At 41.1% G+C, this 22,121-nt stretch overlaps 1 protein-coding gene across 2 annotated transcripts in view; it reads right to left on the reverse strand.

Annotated features, from left to right (window-relative positions):
• The window catches only part of SDAD1 (SDA1 domain containing 1), a 41,064-nt gene extending 24,061 nt beyond the window's left edge, over positions 1–17,003 (reverse strand). The window contains exons 1-7 of one of the 2 annotated variants that reach the window (XM_030819002.1): positions 16,793–17,003; positions 7,699–7,803; positions 7,139–7,312; positions 3,414–3,524; positions 1,688–1,759; positions 1,509–1,609; positions 169–226 (exon numbers count right to left, since the gene is read on the reverse strand). In XM_030819002.1, coding sequence (XP_030674862.1) covers positions 169–226; positions 1,509–1,609; positions 1,688–1,759; positions 3,414–3,524; positions 7,139–7,141 — 345 coding nt within the window. In that variant the 5' untranslated portion in view covers positions 7,142–7,312; positions 7,699–7,803; positions 16,793–17,003. The remainder of the gene's footprint in view (positions 1–168; positions 227–1,508; positions 1,610–1,687; positions 1,760–3,413; positions 3,525–7,138; positions 7,313–7,698; positions 7,804–16,792) is intronic. The other variant, XM_030819001.1, reaches the window with a different exon arrangement.
• Positions 17,004–22,121: the final 5,118 nt, after the last annotated feature.

Raw genomic sequence — 22,121 nt, forward strand, 5'->3', positions numbered from 1 at the left:
CAGTATAGGAACAAAGAAAGCATCACTTAATATAAACTGCATGTCTGCACATCACTGCATGCCTGGTGTGCAGGCATGCAGTTTATGCTGAGTGATGCTTTCTTCTAGCTGCATGCAGAAGCAGACCACCCACAGACAGAGCTTACACACAGCCCTACAGGCGCTCACCTTGGTGACCTTAGAGAAACATGCAGTTGTGATAACATTGACAGTTTTGGCATCATTCCTGGGGGAAGACAATAAATGCTTTGAAGTAAATTTTCATTTTACTGTATTTCATAGCACAGACAATGGCACAAAATAAATGATATAACAAATGTTTGTGACGTACTAGAATTCCCAATTGTAATATTTTAAAAAGATCTGAGTTGCTAAATTACTCAACCACAGGTAAAACATTTCATTAGATTTTAGCCCAGACTTACGACAAAATTTGCAGCCATTAAGATGGAGTATTTAAAGAATTTTTAATGACGTAGGAAGCTAGTCAAGTGCAAAAAAAAAAAAAAAAAAAAAAAAACAACTGAGAAGATTGGAGACAGTGGCTCATGCCTGTGATCCCAGCACTTTGGAGGGCCAAGGCAGGCGGATCACTGGAGGCCAAGAGTTCAGGTCCAGCCTGATCAACACAGTGAAACCCCATCTCTACTAAAAATACAAAAAATTAGCTGGGCATGTGCCTGTAATTCCAGCTACTCGGGAGGCTGAGGCATAAGAACTGCTTGAACCCAGGAGGCGGAGGTTGCAGTGAGTCAAGATCACACCATTGCACTCCAGCCTGGGCAACAGAGCAAGACTCTGTCTCTAAATAAATAAATAAATAAAAATTAAAAAAAAATAAAAACTACAATACAGAAAAATTTCAACCATATTTAAAAGTTCACATTAAACGAAAATGACTGGGTGGAAATACCATAAATACTAACAGTAATTGATTAAAACCACTTTTTAAATTTCTCCAAATTTTCTGCTGTAATGAATATTACTTTTATAGTAAAAAAAATGTTAGTCAATAAGAAAAGCAAAAGAAATGAGTTAGGGACACTGCATCAACAAACTGAAGTATATGAAGCATGGTATTTTATATAAATAGGATGAATTGACTTGAAAATCTTCAGAATGGCAGAAGAGAGAGCACAGATTTTGGAGTCAGTTAGAGCTGGGTGTGAATTTCAGCTCTGCCTCTTAATAGCTAAACTTTTACTAACTCTAAGAACTTCCATGTCATTACTTATAAAATGGGGATAATTCCAGATAAGCTACATCTTCTGTTCTCAAGTTGTTCTAAGTGAGGTCATGTCAAAGCGCCCGACCTCAGTAGATGCTCAAGAAATGACAACCAATGTCATCAGTCATTTGAATTGCCTCTATTTTTACTTCCAACTTAAATCTATGACAGAGGTATATTAAAGAGCTCAAGCTCAAGAGAAGTATTTGTATATGTGCTCTGTATTAATTACAAATGAAAAAAGAGTCTACTTCTCAAGAGACAAGTATATATACACTACCAGATGTTCCTTCTGTAGAGTTCAATCATTACATCTAAAGACATCTTGGCTGCGGTTGCATTGCTATCTCTTAACATGGTGTACATGAAATTTTGCAATACCTGAAGAAAGGAGGAGAAAGAAGACTTAATACACTGATGGTACAATGCTGCAAACATGGAAAACAGAAGAGTACTTACTACATTCACTTTATTGTTCTTGTGTTTTGCATTTATATTCTTGATATCAGTCACAATATGTGTGTATAAAGTCTGAGGAAAAGAAACAAAAATATATACATTAAACCTAACCAACATTTTTAACCTTGCTGAATTTGGAGAACAGTATGAACGTACAGGATGACTTAATTTTACCTATTTTTCATTCTATCGCAAAAGAAACCCAAACCAAGCAAACAAACAAAAAAGCAACTACAAAGCAAAGCAAAGTTGTCCTCAAGAAGTTAAACATGGAGTTTAATGTAATACGGCACAATTCTCCTAAGTATATATCCAAGAAAATGAAAACATCAGTGTTCACACAAGCATTCATAGCAGCCTTATTCATAGTGGCCAAAAAGTGGAAATAACTTAAATTTCCATTAGCTGATGAATGGATAAACAAAATGTGGTATATCCATACAATGGAATATTATTTGGCAACAAAAAGGAATAAAGTACTGATACGTGCTACAACACGAATGAATCTTGAAAACATTATGCTAAGTGAAAGAATCTAGTCACTAAAGACCACATATTGTATGATTCCACTTATATAAAATTTCCAAAACACATAAATCTATAGTGACCCAAAGTAGACTGGTGATTCCCTAGAGCTAAAAGGGATGAGGAACAAGATTAACTACTCATTGGAATAGAGTTTCTTTTGGCGGTGACAAAATGTTCAAAAATTGATTGCAGTGATGGTTGTACCACACTGTGAATACACTAAAAAATACTGAATTGTATACTTTCAGTGGATGAATTTTACATAAATTATATCTCAATAAAAGTGTTATTAAAAAAAAATGTCCCAATTTACCAAGCACCTAACTGCATGCAGGAAAATACTGTGAATGCACATATCACTGGTGCCCACACCATGCTCCCACGGACCACTTTTATTCCACAAATTAGACCAAGAAGTACAATTGCTAAAATCAAACAGTGGTGGTCTCTTAATACTTTGAAAAAAAATTTAAATTAATGAATGTAAACTTAAGTTTTTCTTTCCTTTTTTTCTTTAAATACAGCAGGGGTCTTGCTATGTTGCCCAGGCTGGTCTCAAACTCCTGGCCTCAAGTGATCCTCCCACCTCAGCCTCCCAAAATGCTGGTATTACAGGTGTGAGCCACAGTGTCCAGCCAAGTTTTTCCATCTTAAATTTCTTTCATAAATCTTTAGCTTCTAGTCTTATATAAGCGAATGCAAAATCGTGGGAAAATGTTAATAACAACAAAAAAGTTTTTTGTGGGGGAGTGGGTCAGTTATAGCTGACCAATGTCCTGATTTAGCCAGCCAGTATGGTGCTGTAGTAAAAGGCTTGGGTTCTGGAACTAGAGCCTGGGCTTATATCCAATCCCACCACTAAGAAGCAGTGTGAGAGTGGGCAAGTTACTCTATCTCTCTTTAACCTCAGCCTTTTCATCTGCAAAGTAAGAATAATAATAATGAGGATCTCTCTCTCATAGGGCTTTGTGAGTAAATCAGTAAATACACAAAGCTCTGAGAATGGTGCCTGGCACAAAGTATGCACTCAATAAATATTGGCTATTAACACCATATTACATGCACACAATGGTTGCTTTTTCCTGTTAAAGTTATTATTAACTGTATCCAACAATGTAAAGCATCGATAATTCAAGAGACAACAAAATTTTATGTCACCTCAAGGAAGATGCAGGGAAGTATTTGTTTTGCCCTTTACCTTTCGCAGAAGCTTATCATGGCAACGAAGAAGTTCAAAGAAGAGTTCTAGCAGGCTTGATGGATTGATGAGATTCTTATTTCTCAGCAAGATCAAAGCTTTGCAAAATGTCTCGGAAGGAAAAAAACATACCATAAGATAATGGTAAAGTTAACAAGCTGAGAAAATAGAGCGCATATGTCCCAAGACCTTAATGTCTTTTACTAACTAGACACTATTGTAGGATTCAGAATAGTCAGTCTCTGCCTTCATGGAGCTTACACTGGGAATAGAGCAGAATGGAGGACAGACAAGCCAAGTAAGCACGTAAAAAGGAGATCTAAGAAAATAAGTGTCATGCAGGAAGTAAAACAGGGTTATGTAACTGATCAATAGTGACTGAGGGAGGGCCACAGGGAGGTCAAGTAAGGTCTCTTTGTAGTGTCACCATACGGCAAAACACTGAATCCATAAAGACAGGTGGGATAACAACATAATACACTAAATTGGAATAATCAATGCGAGTTTATGACCTTGTAAGGCATTCTTCTGAAGTACCATCAGCACTAAGAATGGCTCAACAGCAGTTGCTGCATGCCTGCCCCCCGCCTTTTTTTTTTTGAGACGGGTCTCGCTATATCGCCTAGGCTAGTCTTGAACTCTTGAGCTCAAGCGATCCTGCTTCAGCCTCCTGATTAGCCAGAACTGTAGGTACCCAGCTATTATTATTATTTTTTTTTCTATTTTTAAGAGATAAGAGTCTCATTATGTTGCCTAGACTGGTTTCAAACTCCTGGGAACTTCTCAAATGATGCTCCTACTTCAACCTCCTAAGTAGCTGGGATTACAGGCATGAGGTGATGCACCCGGCAGCCGTGGCACTCTTGCTTACCACTAACTCTTACATGTAGTCCTATCACCCAAATTTTGTGTTATCCTTCATTAGATGAAATACAATCCTTGAAGAATAGTTGATTCCAAGTCTTGGGGCAGGAAAAACGGTAAGAATGAATTTGGAAGTATTTCTGCCAGAATTCAAGGATGCTTTCAAAAACAGGGGCAAGGCTGGGCATGGTGGCCTACACCCATAATCTCAGCACTTTGGGAGGCTGAGGTGGGAGAATCACTTGAGGCCAGGAATTCAAGACCAGCCTGGGCAATGTAGTGAGACCTTGTCTCTACAAAAAAAAAAAAAAAAAAAAAAAAAAAAAATTAGCTGGGTGTGGTGGCACACACCTTGTGGTCCTAGCTACTTGGGATGCTGAGGTGGGAGGATTGCTTGAGCCCAGAAGCTTGAGGCTGCAGTGAGCTAAGATTGTACCACTGTACTCCAGCCTGAGCAGCTGAGTGACAGACCCTGTCTTAAAAAAGAAAAAAAAAAAAAAAAATCAGGGAAATTGCTAAAAGGACTAACAAGATTCCCCTGGCAAGGTGGTGACAATCTGAACATAAAGTAATTAAAATAATAATGCTAAAAAAAAGTTTTAAAGTACATAAAAAGGTAGTTATAATGTCAATGAAATACATATAACTTATTTTTATTGATTTAAGTAGGTAAGAATTACTATATATGGATATTTTATTTCTTCCAAAAAAAAATACAATGTTTCTATCTGTGTAAGCAGGACAGAGTGAACAAAAACTTGGGAATGATTCAAAAAGTCTTGGAAAAATAGCAAATACACCAGGTAGAAAGAAAGCCCAGTGGCTGATAAGAATTGCTGGTTATCCCAATAACCAATTAAAAAGAGCTTCTTCCAGTGAGTTCAACGCTTCCTCTAAAGAGCAATGCTAACTATATAGACTCAATCCTTTATCTCCTAGCAAAGGAAATCTCTATTATTATTATTATTATTATTATTATTATTTTTGAGACAGAGGCTGGAGTGCAATGGCGCGATCTCGGCTCACCGCAACCTCTGCCTCCCAGGTTCAAGCAATTCTCCTGTCTCAGCCTCCCAAGTAGCTGGGATCACAGGCATGCACCACCATGCCCGGCTTATTTTGTATTTTTAGTAGAGATATGGTTTCTCCATGTAGGTTAGGCTGGTCTCGAACTCCTGACCTCAGGTGATCTGCCTGCCTCGGCCTCCCAAAGTGCTGGGATTACAGGCGTGAGCCACTGCGCCTGGCAGAAATCTCTATTATTTTTTCAAAACCTACTAATCACCATAAAGCACTATAAAGAAATATACATACACATTTTTTTCCATTTTTAAAAAAATTTAGAGGTGGGGTCTTGCTATGTTGCCTAGGCTGCAGTGTAGTGGCTATTCACAGGCATGCTCATACTACACCTCAGCCTCAAACTCCTGACCTCAAGCAATCCTCCTGCCTCAGCCTCCTGAGAAGCTGGGACTACAGGTGCACCTGGCATATATATTAATTTAATAATGCCCACAGACCAGTTTGGTGGGGTACTGCCAGGAAAATAAAACTTAAATCTTAATTACTTGGAAAGCCATTAAGTCTCTATACTCAAAATATCAAATCTCTATGACCCACAAGGACTTCAAGAGTAACATGATACAGGTAAAAGCCTTTAGACTAGGGGTTCAAGTTTGGAGTCCCTTGGGCCATACTGCCAGGTCCCACGTACCAGCTGAGTATCAATCAGTTGACAACCCAGAGCCTGAAACCTTGGCTTGTCTGAGACAGTATTCTCTTTCTTTTTGGCCTAATCAAATTACTAAAATCCTAAAGTAGTATAAAAATGATAGAAATACAAAAAACCTGAGAAAGTCTAACAGAAAACAAATATTAATCTAAAGACTTGGCATTTCTACAAGTTTTGCTATAGGATATTAGTAAGTTTTGTGATCATATTTGCGTACTTATCTGCTTTAAAGAGGTTTGAAAAGCAGATGTATTAAATTCGGAAATGTCTTAGTCCCTAGAAGCAGAGACTGATTTATTACAAGTGGTTTGTTGTGGGTATGATCTCAGAAAGGAAGTGAAGGAAGGAGGATAGTGCAGAGACAAGCAAAGCAAAGCAAGGATGTGTCCTTGACTGCAGACTAGCTTTAGTCCCAACACAGGAAAACACTGGAGCACATCCTGCAATGGAGTCAGAGCCACTCTGAGGTAATGGGCTGGGCTTTTGTACCACATGATAATGGGCAGTGGGCTACTACGGTAGGAAGACACCTCGCAGGCACTAGGACTCCGATTTAGCTGAGGACAATGTTCCAGAGGAAGGGCAGCTGAGGGCCACCAGCAGCTGACATTCACAACAAGTCGGGCAAACAGGTACACAGGCCTCGTGAAGGGAATGTCAGCCAGGACTCAACCTCAACCAGTAAAGGGACAATGATGAAATGCTCAAACTGTCTAATGGATAAGTTTACTAATTTAAGGCATTATAAAAGTGACAAGTTGTGATTAGGATTCTTCATGCATATGAGATTTGAATGACTAGAAGAAATCATCTACTCAAAAGGTTAAAGAGCATCCTGTAGGGTTAGTGTGCTGGAAGAATAGAAAGATCACAGTGTAGCTGAAAACGATATGATATCAGAAACATAGGCAGGAAGCAGATCATGCAGGCACTTTTGAGCCAGGTTATTAAGTTTCCGTTTTACTCTAAGTATAAATGAGAAGCCATAGAAGGATTTTTAGGAAAGGATAATACATTATAATTTACATTTTCCAAAGATAATTAGCTTAGAGGCTGTTCTCATTTAAATACATATGAACGCACAACACATGAATACAGCACAATTTATTCATCCAGCTACTGGTCCTACCATTCGAAGATCTGGATCCAATACGGTATGATTGCAGGAGAGAAGATCTTTCACCTCTTGAGGAAAATTACTTAGGTACTCTGGGTAGCAGTGACTAATCTGTAACAAAGCAAAGGCTCTTCTGAAGTTGCTCTCTTTCTCTCCTATAATTCAGATGCATACATTTAGGATGTTCTGCAAAACGAGAGTAAAAGGCTATGTTTCATAGAAGTAGATGGTTCCAAACAACCTTCTTTTCCTTCTACATGTTAATTTCTCCAATGTTTATCATGGTTTCTCTAGTCTTGGTAATATTTATGACATGATTTAGTACCTGCTTTTATGATGAATTTGAAGAAAAAAAAAAGTCTTAAAGTTTTGTCCTGGTTAGTTATGCAAAAAGATCTAGTGACATTCTCTAACTCATGATAGGGAGAAAATAAAATTTGCAAAAAGGGAAAGTTAGAAAAATACGTTAATTAAGTTCCCATTCCAGAGTGGAATAAGGTTGAGTATTAGTGAAAAAACATTTGGCAAACTGTGTGTAACACCGGTCTTTATTTAAGCAATTATATTCTTACCTGTGCCATAAACATCACCAGCTCTGCTAGTTCTTTGCTGGGTTTATTTGGTTGCAATTTGAAAATCTCCACATTGGATTTGTAGTGATTATATTGCTGTAGAAACTGTAGAAAAATAAAACTTAAGTTTGTCACATTCTATTACATGACTTTCTCAGTACAGACATTCAGTACAGAAATTCTTAGTAGAAACTGTTGAAAATCACACGGAGAAAAAGATACTGCAAAAGTATATAAAAACACTCCTTTTGCCTTATCTGCATTCTTCAAAGTGCGCTTTTTAAAGACCTGGGCACATCACAGATAGTCTAAAGACCTTTTCCTTAGAATTATCATTACAAGTTTAGGCAGCATGGTGTAAGAACAGAGAAGTATGAATCCCAAATTCAGACTGTAGCCCTGTTCTGCCAGTTACTATCTAAATGATCCTGACTGCTGGGTGTAGTGGCTCACACCTGTAATCCCAGCACTTTGGAAGGTCAAAGTGGGCGGATCACTTGAGCCCAGGAGTTCGAGACCAAACTGGGTAACACAGGGAAACCTTGTCACTACAAAAAATACAAAAATTAGCAGGGTGTGGTGGCGTGCACCTGTAATCCCAGCTACTCAACAGGCTGAAATGGGATGATCACTTGAGCCCAGGGAGGTCGAGACTGCAGTGAGCTACGATGATGCTACTGCACTCCAGCCTAGGCAACACAGAGGCCCTGTCTCACAAAATAAAAATAAAAATAAATGACCCCTACTACCATATCCATGTATGCAGAGCACTCAAATCAGCAGAAAAATAACAGGTCAGAAATAGAAATTATATCTCAAGTACATGAAGCTCTCCAAACAAAATCCCCCGCCTCCACTGCCACCCCTTTTTAAAAATTATACTTTTAAGGTCTGGGATAAATGTGCAGAATGTGCAGGTTACATAGGTATACATATGCCATGGTGGTTTGCTGCACCCAGCAACCTGTCATCTACATTAGGTATTTCTCCTAATGCTATCCCTCCCCTAGCCCCCCACCCCAGCAGGCCCCCATGTGTGATGTTCCCCTTCCTGTATCCATGTGTCCTCACTGTTCAACTCCCACTTATGAGTGAGAACATGTGCTGTTTGGTTTTCTATCCTTGTGATAGTTTTCTGAGAATGATGGTTTCCAGCTTCATCCATGTCCCTGCAAAGGATATGAACTCATCCTTTTTTATGGCTGCATAGTATTCCATGGTATATATGTGCCACATTTTCTTTATCTAGTCTATCACTGATGGGCATTTGGGTTGGTTCCAAGTCTTTGCTATTGTGAATAGTGCTGCAATAAACATACGTGTACATGTGTCTTTATAGAAGAATGATTTATAATCCTTTGGGTATATACCCAGTAATGGGATGGTGGGGTCAAATGGTATTTCTGGTTCTAGACCCTTGAGGAATTGCCACACTGTCTTCCATAATGGTTAAACTAATTTACACTCCCACCAACAGTGTAAAAGCGTTCCTATTTCTCCACATCCTCTCCAGCATCTGCTGTTTCCTGATTTTTTAATGATTGCCATTCTAACTGGCGTGAGATGGTACCTCATTGTGGTTTTGATTTGCATTTCTCTAATGACCAGTGCTGATGAGCTTTTTTTCACGTGTTTGTTGGCCACATAAATGTCTTCTTTTGAGAAATGTCTGTTCATATACTTCGCCCACTTTTTGATGGAGTCGTTTTTTTCTTGTAAATTTGTTTAAGCTCCTTGTAGATTCTGGATATTAGCCCTTTGTCAGATGGATAGATTGCAAAAATTTTCTCCCATTCTGTAGGTTGCTTATTCACTCTGATGATAGTTTCTTTTGCTGTGCAGAAGCTCTTTAGTTTAATTAGATCCCATTTGTCAATTTTGGCTTTTGTTGCCATTGCTTTTGGTGTTTTAGTTATTAAGTCTTGCCCGTGCCTATGTCCTGAATGGTATTGCCTAGGTTTTCTTCTATGGTTTTTATGGTTTTAGGACTTATGTTTAAGTCTTTAATCCATCTTGATTTAATTTTTGTACAAGGTGTAAGGAAGGGATCCAGTTTCAGCTTTCTGCATATGGCTAGCCAGTTTTCCCAACACGTTTTATTAAATAGGGAATCCTTTCCCCATTGCTTGTTTTTGTCAGGTTTGTCAAAGATCAGATGGTTGTAGATGTATGGCATTATTTCTGAAGCCTCTGTTCTGTTCTATTGGTCTATATATCTGTTTTGGTAACTTAAAAAAAAAAGACTAGGTCTCCCTCTGTCACCCAAGCTGGACTACAGTGGCACAGTCATAGCTCACTGCCACCTCAAACTCCTGGGCTCAAGAGGTCCTCCTGCCTCAGCCTCCTAAGTAGCTGGGACCACATATGTTCACCACCATGCCCAGCTGATTTTTCATTTTTATTTTTTGTAGAGATGGGATCTCTTTATGCTGCCCAGGCTGGACTCAAACGCTTGGCCTCAAGTGATCTTCTCACCTCGGCCTCCCAAAGTGCTGGGATTACAGGTGTGAGCCATAGCACCTGGCTCCCGTCTTCTTTTAAGTATCAAGAACTTTATGCTAGAGCTCTAGACAGGATGTGTTAACAGCCAATAGCAGTAGACACATGGAAATAGTAATAGCTTCCACTTATTCAGCACTTGTTATGTACTAAGCTCCTCATGCACATCAACTCACTTAGTTATGTTTAGTTGTAACAGCCACCTGATAATCAAATGTTGGAATTCACCAGGCCTCAGTTCCACAGTTCCATGCCTTACAGCTAACTACTCTCTACCCATACATAGTCTATGTCTTTAAATTATGTGACATACACACACATACACACACACACACACTCTTCCTCATCATCCCTACCTGGTCCAGTGAACTCCCAATTCACATATCCAGTCACCTGTCTGACATCTCTGTTTAGGTGTCTAAACAGACATCGTAAACTTAGCATGGTCAAAAAACATAATTTGATTTCCTCAACAAAATTGCCAGGCTTTTTCTAAGAACAGAAGTCAAGTCCCTACATGCTTCAGATAGAACCACTTCTCTCTTGACCCGACACCTCCACTGAATAGGAATGAGGAGAGGGCTACAGACCTCTTCATGCTACTGACAAAATCCTCACCCCATTTCTTCCCCCACCCCACCCATGGCCCAGCTAACACTATTTACCTGCCTTGAGATGATCAGGACTAATCTCATTACACCCTTTATGTGCATCAGTCACCAAAAGAGCCCAGTATTCCCTGGCCATCCCTCATCCCCCTCACTCTAATCCTCATTCCACTAGAATCCTGAAACTCTTGGGGTGGGGCCAAGGCATCTAAATCTCTTTTAAACAGCCCAGTCATTCAGATGCTCTATGGGAACAGTGGTTTTCTCCTGACACACTGCTACATCGTTTCTTTCTCCCAGCATGGATGAGTCAGTAGGCATCCTCCTTTTTCATCAATGCTACTTCCAGAGCACTCATATCCCTCCAGATTAATATCCTTTCTCCTTCTTAACTGTCCTCACCCCCAGCTTTGAATCTTATGCCACAAGACCCACTATTCCTCCTTGTAGTCATCTAAAGACTAGGGTTATCCTCACATTCCTTGAACATTTCAGTTCTTTGCTCACTGTCACCCTCTATCACAATTCCTTTTATAATACTTGGTGATTTCATATCCACATGGAGGGTCTTTCCAATACCCTGGCCCCTCATTACCCTGACTTCTCCTCCTCTAATCATCTTGAACTTACTGTATCTTAGCACTCACTTCCATGGTCACACCCTAAATGTTGTCATTACCAATAACTATATTACAACTCCATAATCTCAACTAGAGGTATATTCCTCTCCAACCACATCTCCTATTTTCCAAACTCCAACGATCCTTCAGTCTCATCAGAATCCATAGCCCACTGAGCCTACTACCTTTCCACTGCACCTAAGTAACCCCCGCGCCAACTTCCCTTCTCATCCAGCTTCAATTCCATGATCAATCATTATAATCACCTCCATCCATATACTTCAACTCACTTGCCCATTTCTCTTATCATTATACCCATTTGGTAAAAGGCCCACCCTGTGCTTTCCTTCTCTACAGCTACACTCCCAGAGCTGAACATGGTTGGAGAAAATCGGCTAATTGGTGTCATTTTATTTTTTTCATTTTAATTTTTTTTAGAGCCAAGGTCCTGCTCTGTCGCCCAGGTTTCCGTGCAGTGGTGCTATCATGGCTCACTGCAGCATCAAACTCCTGGGTTTAATCAATCCAACTGCCCTAGCCTCCCAATTAGCTGGGACTATAGGCATAAATTCATAACTACAAACCTCAGTTAAGCCTTGCATGTACTCCAGCAATCTCATTACATTTCTCCAGTCCCTTCACTTTCCCACTTTTCTGGACAACCATTTCATACTTTGCATTCCGTCCTCAAACCTCACTTTTTCCCTGTCCTCATTCTCAGCATATGATCTTATCTCCAATTTCACTAGGAATACAAGCAATCTGAGGATAATTTCCATTTAACCACCTATCTTCTCCTGTGCCCATAAACTTTACCTTCTCTCCTATTACAAAAGCTATCAGGCCACCATCTAAGGCTAACCCCTCCAGTTATGCATTAGATTCTAAACCCTGTAATGTCACTCAATCAAGGTCTTTGCTTCACTAGTCCCCACCTCCCATTTCCTGCCTCAACAGGTTCTGCCCCATCAGTATATAGACATGCTGTTCTTTCTGCCATCTTAAAAACAAAACAAAACAAAACAAAACAAAACACACCTTTCTTGGCTGGGCATGGTGGCTCATGCCTGTAATTCCAGCACTTTGGGAGGCTGAGGCAGAAAGATTGCATGGTTTCAGCTTGGAGGCCAGCCTGGGCAACTAGCAAGACCTCATCTCTACAAAAAAATCAACTGGTAATGGTGGTTGCACACTTGTGGTCCCAGCTACCCCGGAGGCTGAGGCGGGAGGACTGCTTGAGCCCAGGAGGTTGAGGCTGCAGTAAGCCATGATCACACCACTGAACTCTGGCCTGGGCAACAGAGCAAGACTGTGTCTTAAAAAAAAAAATCCTTTCTTGATTCCACTTTACTCTGTACCTTCTACTCTATTTCTCTCTTCAGAAAAAGTCCTTTAAAGAGTTGTCCATATATGTTGCCTAATTGCCCTCCTTTTTCAAAAACTCCTTTAAATTGAGATATAATTCATATACCATAAAATTTATCCTTTGAAAGTACACAATTCAGTTCTTCAGTATGTTCACTAAGTTGTACAACCATAGGTTTTTCATCACCACCAAAAGAAACCTCACTCCATTAGCAGTTATTTCCTATACCCCTTACCCTCAGCTCTGGCAACCACTAGTCTACTTTCCATCCGTATAGATGCACCTATTCTGGACATATTCTATTCATATACATTTCATACACATAGAATCATACTCCAATTGCTTTTAAACATTCTGTAATCAGATTTTTGCACCCACTCCTCTTCCCAAACTGCTCATTGGATCAGGGTAGCCAATGACATCCATGTCGCTAATTTTTTTGTTTTGTTTTTTTGAGATGGAGTTTCACTCTTGTTGCCCAGGCTAGGGTGCAGTGGCGCGATCTCGGCTCACTGCAACCTCCGCCTCCCAGGTTCAAGCAATTCTCCTGCCTCAGGCTCTGGAGTAGCTGGGATCACAGGTGCCCGCCACCATATCTGGCCAAGTTTTGTATTTTTAGTAGAGATGGGGTTTCACCATGTTGGTCAGGCTGGTCTTGAACTCCTGACCTCAGGTGATTCACCCACCTTGGCCTCCCAAAGTGCTGAGACTACAGGTGTGAGCCACCATGCCCGGCCCCATGTTGCTAAATTTAATGGTGGTCAACTTTCGGTATTCACCTTATTTGACTCATCAGTATCTGATGTGCTTGGGTTCTCCCTCCCTTGGGAACATCTTCTATACTTGGCTTCCAGAACACCTCCTGGTTTTCCTCAAAACTTCACTGGCTGCTTTCTCAGTCCCTTTTTCCAGTTACTTAGAAACTCACTGGCCTCTAAATGTTGAGAATCCCCAGGGCTTTCTCTACCTACCCAATCCAGGATCTAATCACCCTTCTTACTACTTCCTGTTACCATCCTAGCACCACTCAACCCAGCATCATCTCTTGCTGTGGATAATTCCAATAGCTTCTTATGTGGTGTCTCTGCTTCTATCTTTGCCCTCCTACATACAGTCTATCCTCAAGTCAGGATGATCTTGTTCTCATATACGGTGGTTCATGTATTCTTCTGCTCAAAACTCTGTAAAGGCTTCCATCTCATTGGGAGGTAGAATCTCAAGTTCACTCCCTTTCCTCATTCCCCCTTTGGAGCCACACTGGCCTTTATGTTCCTGAAACCTACCAGGCATACCTACCCCAGGGTCTTTATATCTTCTGTTCCTTCTGCCTAGATCATTCTTCCTAAACATATGCACAGCTCTCCCTCATGTCCTTCAGGTTTTCACTCAAAGATTACCATCTCAAGAAGACCTTCCCTAACTATCCGATTTAAAACTGCAATACCCATTTCACTCCCAACATACATAAGTACTTTCCTATTGTCTTTTTTTCACAGCACTTTTCATTATTTAACATACTATATTATTTGTTATTGTATATCACCCCCTACTAGAATGTCACTTAATGAGCATAGAATTTTTATCAGTACAGCTCAATATTATGTAGTCCCAGGGCCCAGCATTGTGCCTTACCTATAGCAGGTAATCAACAGTATTTGTCAAATGAATGAACTTCAGGAAATGGCACTATCATCTACCTAGACACATAAATAAAAAACCTGGGTGATCCTTCATTACTTCTTTTTTCCTTATCCCCCACATCCACTCCACCAGAAGGCTCTACTAGCTCTACCTCCATGTAGAACAGCACGAATCTTTGCCCATAATTCCAGTGACACAGCAATCCCTTGCCTGGTTATTCTGAGATCCATTATATTAGTTACCCTGCTTCCAGTGTTGCTCCTCTACAAGCCATTCCACATGTAACTTCCAGAGTAAATTCTTAAAAAAAATGTCAGATCATGTCACTCTCCTGCTTAAAACTCTTCAATCACTCCCCGAGGCACTCAGAGTGAAATCTAAACTCGTTAACAGGGCCTAAGAGGCTCTGAATAAGCTGACCCCTGCCTGCATTTCCTACATCATCTTCCACTGCCCTCTTCTATGCTGACTACACTTTAGCTACACTGGCTTCTTCTCTGCTTTTTTTCCACCAGTAGCTTCTGCACTTTCTATTCCCTGCACCTAGAATGCTCTTTACCTGCCTGGCTCAGTATCATCACTGCAGAGCCACCTTCCCTGTTTACAGGGTCTAAATCAGAAGCCTCCAATTCTAACTATTCCCATCCAGTTTTATTTTCTTCATAGTCTCTACCATAATAAGTCTACCCTCACTCGAATGTAAGTCCAAGAGAAGAATGCTTTCTTGTCTTTTTTTTTTTTTTTTTTTTTTTTTGAGACAGAGTCTCGCTCTGTCGCCCAGGCTGGAGTGCAGTGGCGCAATCTAGGCTCACTGCAAGCTCCGCCTCCCGGGTTCACGCCATTCTCCTGCCTCAGCCTCTCCGAGTGGCTGGGACTACAGGCGCCCGCCACCACGCCCGGCTAATTTTTTGTATTTTTAGTAGAGACGGGGTTTCACCGTGGTCTCGATCTCCTGACCTCGTGATCCGCCCGCCTCGGCCTCCCAAAGTGCTGGGATTACAAGCGTGAGCCACCGCCCCCGGCCTTATCTGTCTTATTCATTACTGTACCCCAATGCTTACCTAGAATAACAACACACAGTAGTTATTATATATGTGATTTTGCATATATACTTAAGTGAATTAAAGAAGTAGTCATTATCCCCTTCTTACATATTAAAATACCCACACGGGCTCAGCGATTAACCTGCTTCGGTTACACAACTGGTTAACAACAGAGTCAGGGGTAGGAGTTATCTAACGGAATTATACGGACTCTCAACTTAGCACTTTCTTTGCGAATGGCTATATAACGCTTTAAGCATCTCAAACCCTTGCCTATGTTACTTAACTTCTTGTACTTGTTTCCTACTCTTTATTTCCACTACCTTGATCCTTGGAGAGGCTCTCTCTACTGATGATGACCTAAGACACTGAGATTGCCATGTGTTAAAAAGCACTCATAAAATATATACATGTGAAAATTTGAGGGAGGAGGGAAGTGAGAAGGGCAACGAAAAAATGAGTAATTGTGTTAGCCACTGAACAAATCACAATCTGGTAGAAACACAAACACGTAACTGCAGCAAATGCCTAGCAGAGATACCTGTTTAATGCCTGTCTGATAAATGGGTGTCTGAAGGAAGCACCTGCCAAATTAATATATCAAAAACCACTTTCATTTTGTCGGTACTTGGTTCAAACACCCCTAATGTTCACAACTTACATGAAGTCAGTACACAAAGCCCATCGCAATGAGGGCCTAATTTTTCAACCTAATCTTTTCCCGAAGCAAACTCTGACATCCAATCATGCCAGTCTCCGGTAAGTTTGAATCCTGGCTTAACTACATATACTAAGCTCCCAAGTCTGTCCCTTGTGCTTGAGAAGCCCCCCTCCCCCTTTTTTCCTGGCACAGTCCAGGGTACACAGCCTGATCTCAGAAACGGACGTCAATCGAAAGCATTCTAACATGCGATTCATCAAGAGTTACCGACTAATTCAAGTTTGGGATTTCTGAAAAGAGGCTGAGAAACCCGCGTGGAAGTTGGTGGTTGGGTGCGGCCCATTTCTCTCTCTCTCCACCTCCGTGCGGTCGAAGAAAAATATCTTAAAACAAAATGAGGTTTTAAAGGTGTTTCAGCGGCAGCAGGGTCTACAGGGCAGGCAGAAAATCCAAAGGGGCAACAGATTTTCAAGAGGTGGGGAACGAACCCTAAGGCATGTCCCTTCCCCAACCCCTTCTCCCCTCTGGAGGGACCCCTGAACCTAACAAAAGAATAGGCGGCGAGCCTGGATCCCAGCCCCACTCCACGCTTTCCCCCACCGGCGTCTCAGCCATCCACTATCCGGCCTCTAGCGTCTGCCGCGCCGCACTCCCACCTCCTCGATGTAGGCCGGCGGGTCTCGCTTGATTAGATTCTGTAACTGCGGCAGGTTGCTGGGCAGCTTGTTGTTGTTTCTGCTGGACATTTCGGCTGCAGACAGGCTTCGCGGCGAGCAGTTTAAAAAAAACTCAGACGGCCGGCACCCCGCAATCCCCGCCAGCTGCAGCTAGGACTCGTGTTTCCGGGTATGACCGGAAACAGCGCATGGGACTCTACGCAGGCAACACCTTAGCGGTTCCTAAAGCGAGCTATGCTACGGAAGCCTCAGAGTGTCAAAATTACTCTCGTTGCCAAAATACTCTGCAGTGTATCGGACAGCCAGCCATCCCGGTCCCGCCCCTCGCCCTTGGGCATATGCTACTACTACTCCCTTGCGTTTCTGAAAGGTAAATTTTTTCATTTCATGTGTTAGCATGTGTCGTCATCCCGACACCCATATGAAGCACATAAATGAGGATTAATCGTTTATTTTTAATCCCGCAGTCTAAAATTAGAAACCGACGCCTGTAATCCCAGCACTTTGGGAGGCCGAGGCGGGCCTGAGGTCGACAGTTCGAGACCGGCCTGATCAACATGGAGAAACGCCGTCTCTACGAAAATTACAAAATTAGTCGAGCGTGGTGGCGCATGCTTGTAATCCCAGCTACTAGGGAGGCTGAGGCAGGAGAATCGCTTGAACACAGGAGGCGGAGATTGCGGTAAGCCGGGATCGCACCATTGCACTCCAGCCTGGGCAACAAGAGCGAAACTCCGTATAAAAAACAAAACAAAACAAAACAAAACTGAAAAGAACCGTGGAAGCTAGATAGCACTGTTCCCTCTTAGAGAGGAGGAAAAAAGAGCAACGAGGGTCATATAAGTTAATGTGTATGATTTTAGGTATGTTTTTATTTTGGTTTTGGTTGTTTCAACTTAGCGTGACCCATACAAGGGAAAAGAGTGCTGGATAAAATGTGATCATGTTGACCATTAAGAAATGCAATTAATCGTTAAAATTCAACCATTGTTATAAGCTTTGTAAGCACTCCTCAGTCAGAGTTTTTAATTCAGATCCTGGTAATTCGAAGAGGAGAATACATTTCTACAATCTCAAGGTGTAAAAAATCAATAAGGGTTGAATGAATGAGGTAGGGTGTTGTCAATTAGAGAGAGAGAGAGAAAAAAAACCTGATTACCCACCCTGTGCCAGGCACTATTTCAAGCACTTGTATTAACTTATTTAATCCTCAGAACAGCCCTCTAAAATAGGTGCTATTGTTATCTCCATTTTACAGAAGAGAAAACAAGCTCAGGGAGGTTGACTGCCTCAATTCATAGCCTGTGAGGAAGATGAGATTTCAATCTAAACAGTCTTGATTGTAACTACATGAGAAAAAAACATAGCCTAACAGCTGGTAGCTGGTTGCTGGTCTGGCAAAATAGCCAGACAATAGCGTTCTGCTTAACCAAAGCAATTTTATAGAACGCCAACCTCATCTGTGACTATGATAAAATGAGCCCCAAACAAAACAACTCCGTAATCATACCTGCACACAAAATAAAGAATGCTCCACAAACCATGTTATTCAGCTGCTTTTGGAGAATGACTTATTTATTAATTATCAAATCAGTTACCTGTGAAGTTAAGAAATAAATGTAAGCAATAAATCTTTTTTAAAAAACATAGATTTAAATTAAAATTTTTTGGCTAGGTTGTTTTAGTGAGGGCATAAAAAGTATTCTCAAAACAAAATCTGGCTAAGTGTGGTCGCTCAAGCCTGTAATCCCAGAACTTTGGGAAGCCAAGGTGGGAGAACCACTTGAGCTGGGTAGTTCAAGACTAGCCTGGGCAATATAGTGAGACCCCATCTCTACCAAAAAATTGAAAAATCAGCCAGGCATGGTGGCACAGGCTTGTGGTCCAAGCTACTCAGGAGGCTGAAGCAAAAGGGTTGCTTGAGCCCAGGAGGTTGAGGTTGCAGTGAAGCACTGCACGCCAGCCTGGGCAATACAGTGAGACCTTGTCTCAAAAAAAAAAAAAAAAAAAAAAAGAAAAAGAAAAGAAAAAAGACTGTATACAGGTACTTGAAAATGTCTGGTATATTGAAACAATAGCCACAAGTTTGGTGTGACTAAAGGTTGGGAGGGCAGGGTGCAGCAGGGAAAGAGCTGAGAAAAATGAGATGGGAGAGGTTATATTATCCTGATATGAAAGGCTTTAATTGCTATTCTAAGGAGGGCATATAGGTCAGTTCATTTTACCTCCAGCAGCATGGAAGGCAGGATTTGTTTTTGATAAATGAGAACTCTAAGACTAAGAGTGGCTAACTTAATGTATATTTTTAAGATGTTAAATAATTTGGGTATCTAAGGCCAACATCTCTGCTTCCATGTGAAATCCCATCCTTTATTTTTAAAATTATAATGTATTTATTTTATAGCTTTATTAAGATATAATTGATGTGCAACAAACTACCCAGTGAACAATTTGATAAGTTTTGACATATGTATGTACGCATAAAACCATCATCACAGTCAAAATAATGACTATATCCATCATCCCCAAATGTTCCTTGTCCCTCACCATCCCCAGACAAACACACATCTGCTTTCTGTCACCAAAGATAGTCTGTGTTTGCTGGAATTGTATACAAATGGAATCATACGGTACCTATTATTTGAGGTCAAGCTTCTTTCACTTAGCATAATTGTTTTGAAATGTATCCATGGTGTTGTATGTATCAATAGTTCACTCCTTTTATTCCTGAGTAGTATTCCATCATATAGACATATCACAATTTGTTTATCCATTCACTAGTTGCTGGATATTTGGGTTGTTTCCAATTTTGGCTGTGAACATTCATGTTCAAGTCTCTTTTTAAGAGATAAGGTGTTGCTCTGTCACCAAGGTTGGAGTGCAGTGGTATGATCATAGCTCACTGCAGCCTTGAACTCCTAAACTCAGCCTCCCTAGTAGCTGGGACTACAGGTGGTGTGCCACCATGCCCAGCTAATTTAAAAAATATATATTTTTGGATGGGCTCAGTGGCTCACGCCTGTAATCCTAGCACTTTGGGAGGCCGAGGTGGGCGGATCACAAGGTCAGGAGATCGAGATCATCCTGGCCAACATGGTGAAACTCTGTCTCTACTAAAAAATACAAAAAATTAGCCGGGGGTGGTGGCGCGCACCTGTAGTCCCAGCTACTCGGGAGGCTGAGGCAGGGGAGTCGCTTGAACCCAGGAGGTGGAGGTTGCAGTGAGCTGCGATCACGCCACTGCACTCCAACCTTGGTGACAGAGCAAGACTCCATCTCAAATATATATATATGTATATATAAAAGACAGGGTCTCACGATGTTGTGCAGGCTGGTCTTGAATTCCTGGCCTCAAGTGATCCTCCCCCCTTGGCCTCTCAAAGTGTTGGGATTACAGGCTTGAGCCACCATGCCATGCCATCAAGTCTCTATGTGGACATAAATGTTCATTTATCTTGGTAAATGTCTAGGAATAGAATGACTGGATCAATATGGTAGGTTTATGTGTAACTTTTAAGGAACTGCCTATCAATCTTTTGCTTCTACCTTTCCACTGAAACTGTTTTTTATCAAGATCACCAATCACATCAATTTTCATTATTACCTTAACCTGCAACATTGGACACAGTTGGTCTCTGCCTTCTGGAAACATACTTGGTAATTGACCTTTAACTGGTCTCTCTGCATTTTCCCTTACCCTCTTACACTGTATTTCCATGTAGTGGTCAGAGAGAGCCTTAAATGGAGCAGGTTATTCTTCCAGCTTCCCTTCTCACTCAGAGTAAAAGCTGAAGTTCTTCAGTGGCATAGAAGGCTGTTGTGAACTGCATGATTGTGTCCCCCCAAATTCATATGTTGAAACCCTAACCCCCAATGGGATGGTATTAGGAGGTAATTAGTTCATGAAGGTGGAGTCCTCATGATGAGATTATCATCCTTAAAAGAAGAGACACAAGAAAGCTTGCCTCCTTTCTCTCTGATCTCTGCCATGTGAGGATACGAGAAAACATCTGTTTGCAAACCAAGAAGAGGGCCTCATCAAATACTAAGATACTAGATCTGCTGGCACCTAGATTTTGGACTTGCCAGCCTCCAGAACTGTGAAGAATAAATGTTTGTTGTTGAAGTCATCGAGGCTGTGGTAATTTGTTATAGCAGCCCCAAACCTTATATGATCTGACCCCACACTATCTCACTGAGCTCCTCTCCCATCACTCTCCCCTTTGCTTACTCTGCACCCCTTCAACCCTGCAATGATCCCCTAGCTGCCTTAAATGTGTCAAGCTTCAGGCCTTCACACTTGCTGTTTCCTCTGATTCAAGTACCACAAGCCTTGCTCTCTCATTGTCTTCAAGTCTCTGCTCAAATGACAACTTATTAGAGATGTCTTCCCTGATCTCACAGCCCTCTGCTCACCCCACACTCCCTTCCCCTGCTTCATTTTCTCCATAGCCCTTATCCGTCTCTAATATATCTTATATTTACTAGTTTAGTTGTTTATTGCCTGTCTTTATGCACTAGAATATGAGCTTAATGAAGACTGTTTTGTTCATTGTCTATCCTGTACACTTGGAGCAATGCATGCATATAGTAGGTAATCAGTTAATATTTGTTGAATGAATGAATGAATGCATGGATAATCTCTAATGACTCTTCCAATTCTTCAACTGTGTGATTTATTAAAGCAAGAACTTAAAATATCTTGGACATACGCAGATAAAATTTACCTGAAAATCAGTAAGTGACTAACATGTGAATCCTTTCTCATTAGAAACCAATGATATTGACTGTGTTCGGAAAAGCCAGTCATGTCTTCATCCTTTTCTGATTAAAATATATTGTTTTATTATTATTATTATTTGAGACAGGGTCTTGCTGTGTCACTCAGGCTGGAGTTCAGTGGCACAATCTTAGCTTACTGTAACCTCAACCTCCTGGGTTCAAACTATCCTCCTGTTTCAGCCTCCCAAGTGGCTGGGACTATAGGTGTGCACCACCATGCCTGGTTAATTTTTAAATTTTTTTGTAGAAATGAGGGACTGGATGGGTGGGTCTGGCTATGTTGGCCGGGCTGGTCTCAAACTTCTGGGCTCAAGTGATCCTCCCGCCTCAGCCTCTCAAAATGTTGGGATTACAGGTGTGAGCTGCGATGTTTGGACTATTGTTTTAAAAAAACTGTTAGATTAGCCACTAGAGGGAGCTCATGCGTTTCTTGTTAACGGGAAAGTTACATGATTTGACATGCCCACAAACTAAACAGAAATCTCATAGAGAATTCTAGTCCTTCTTAAAGCTAATTTAATTTTTG

Source organism: Nomascus leucogenys, chromosome 9 (assembly GCF_006542625.1).
Source record: "Nomascus leucogenys isolate Asia chromosome 9, Asia_NLE_v1, whole genome shotgun sequence".
Classification (NCBI taxonomy): domain Eukaryota; kingdom Metazoa; phylum Chordata; class Mammalia; order Primates; family Hylobatidae; genus Nomascus; species Nomascus leucogenys.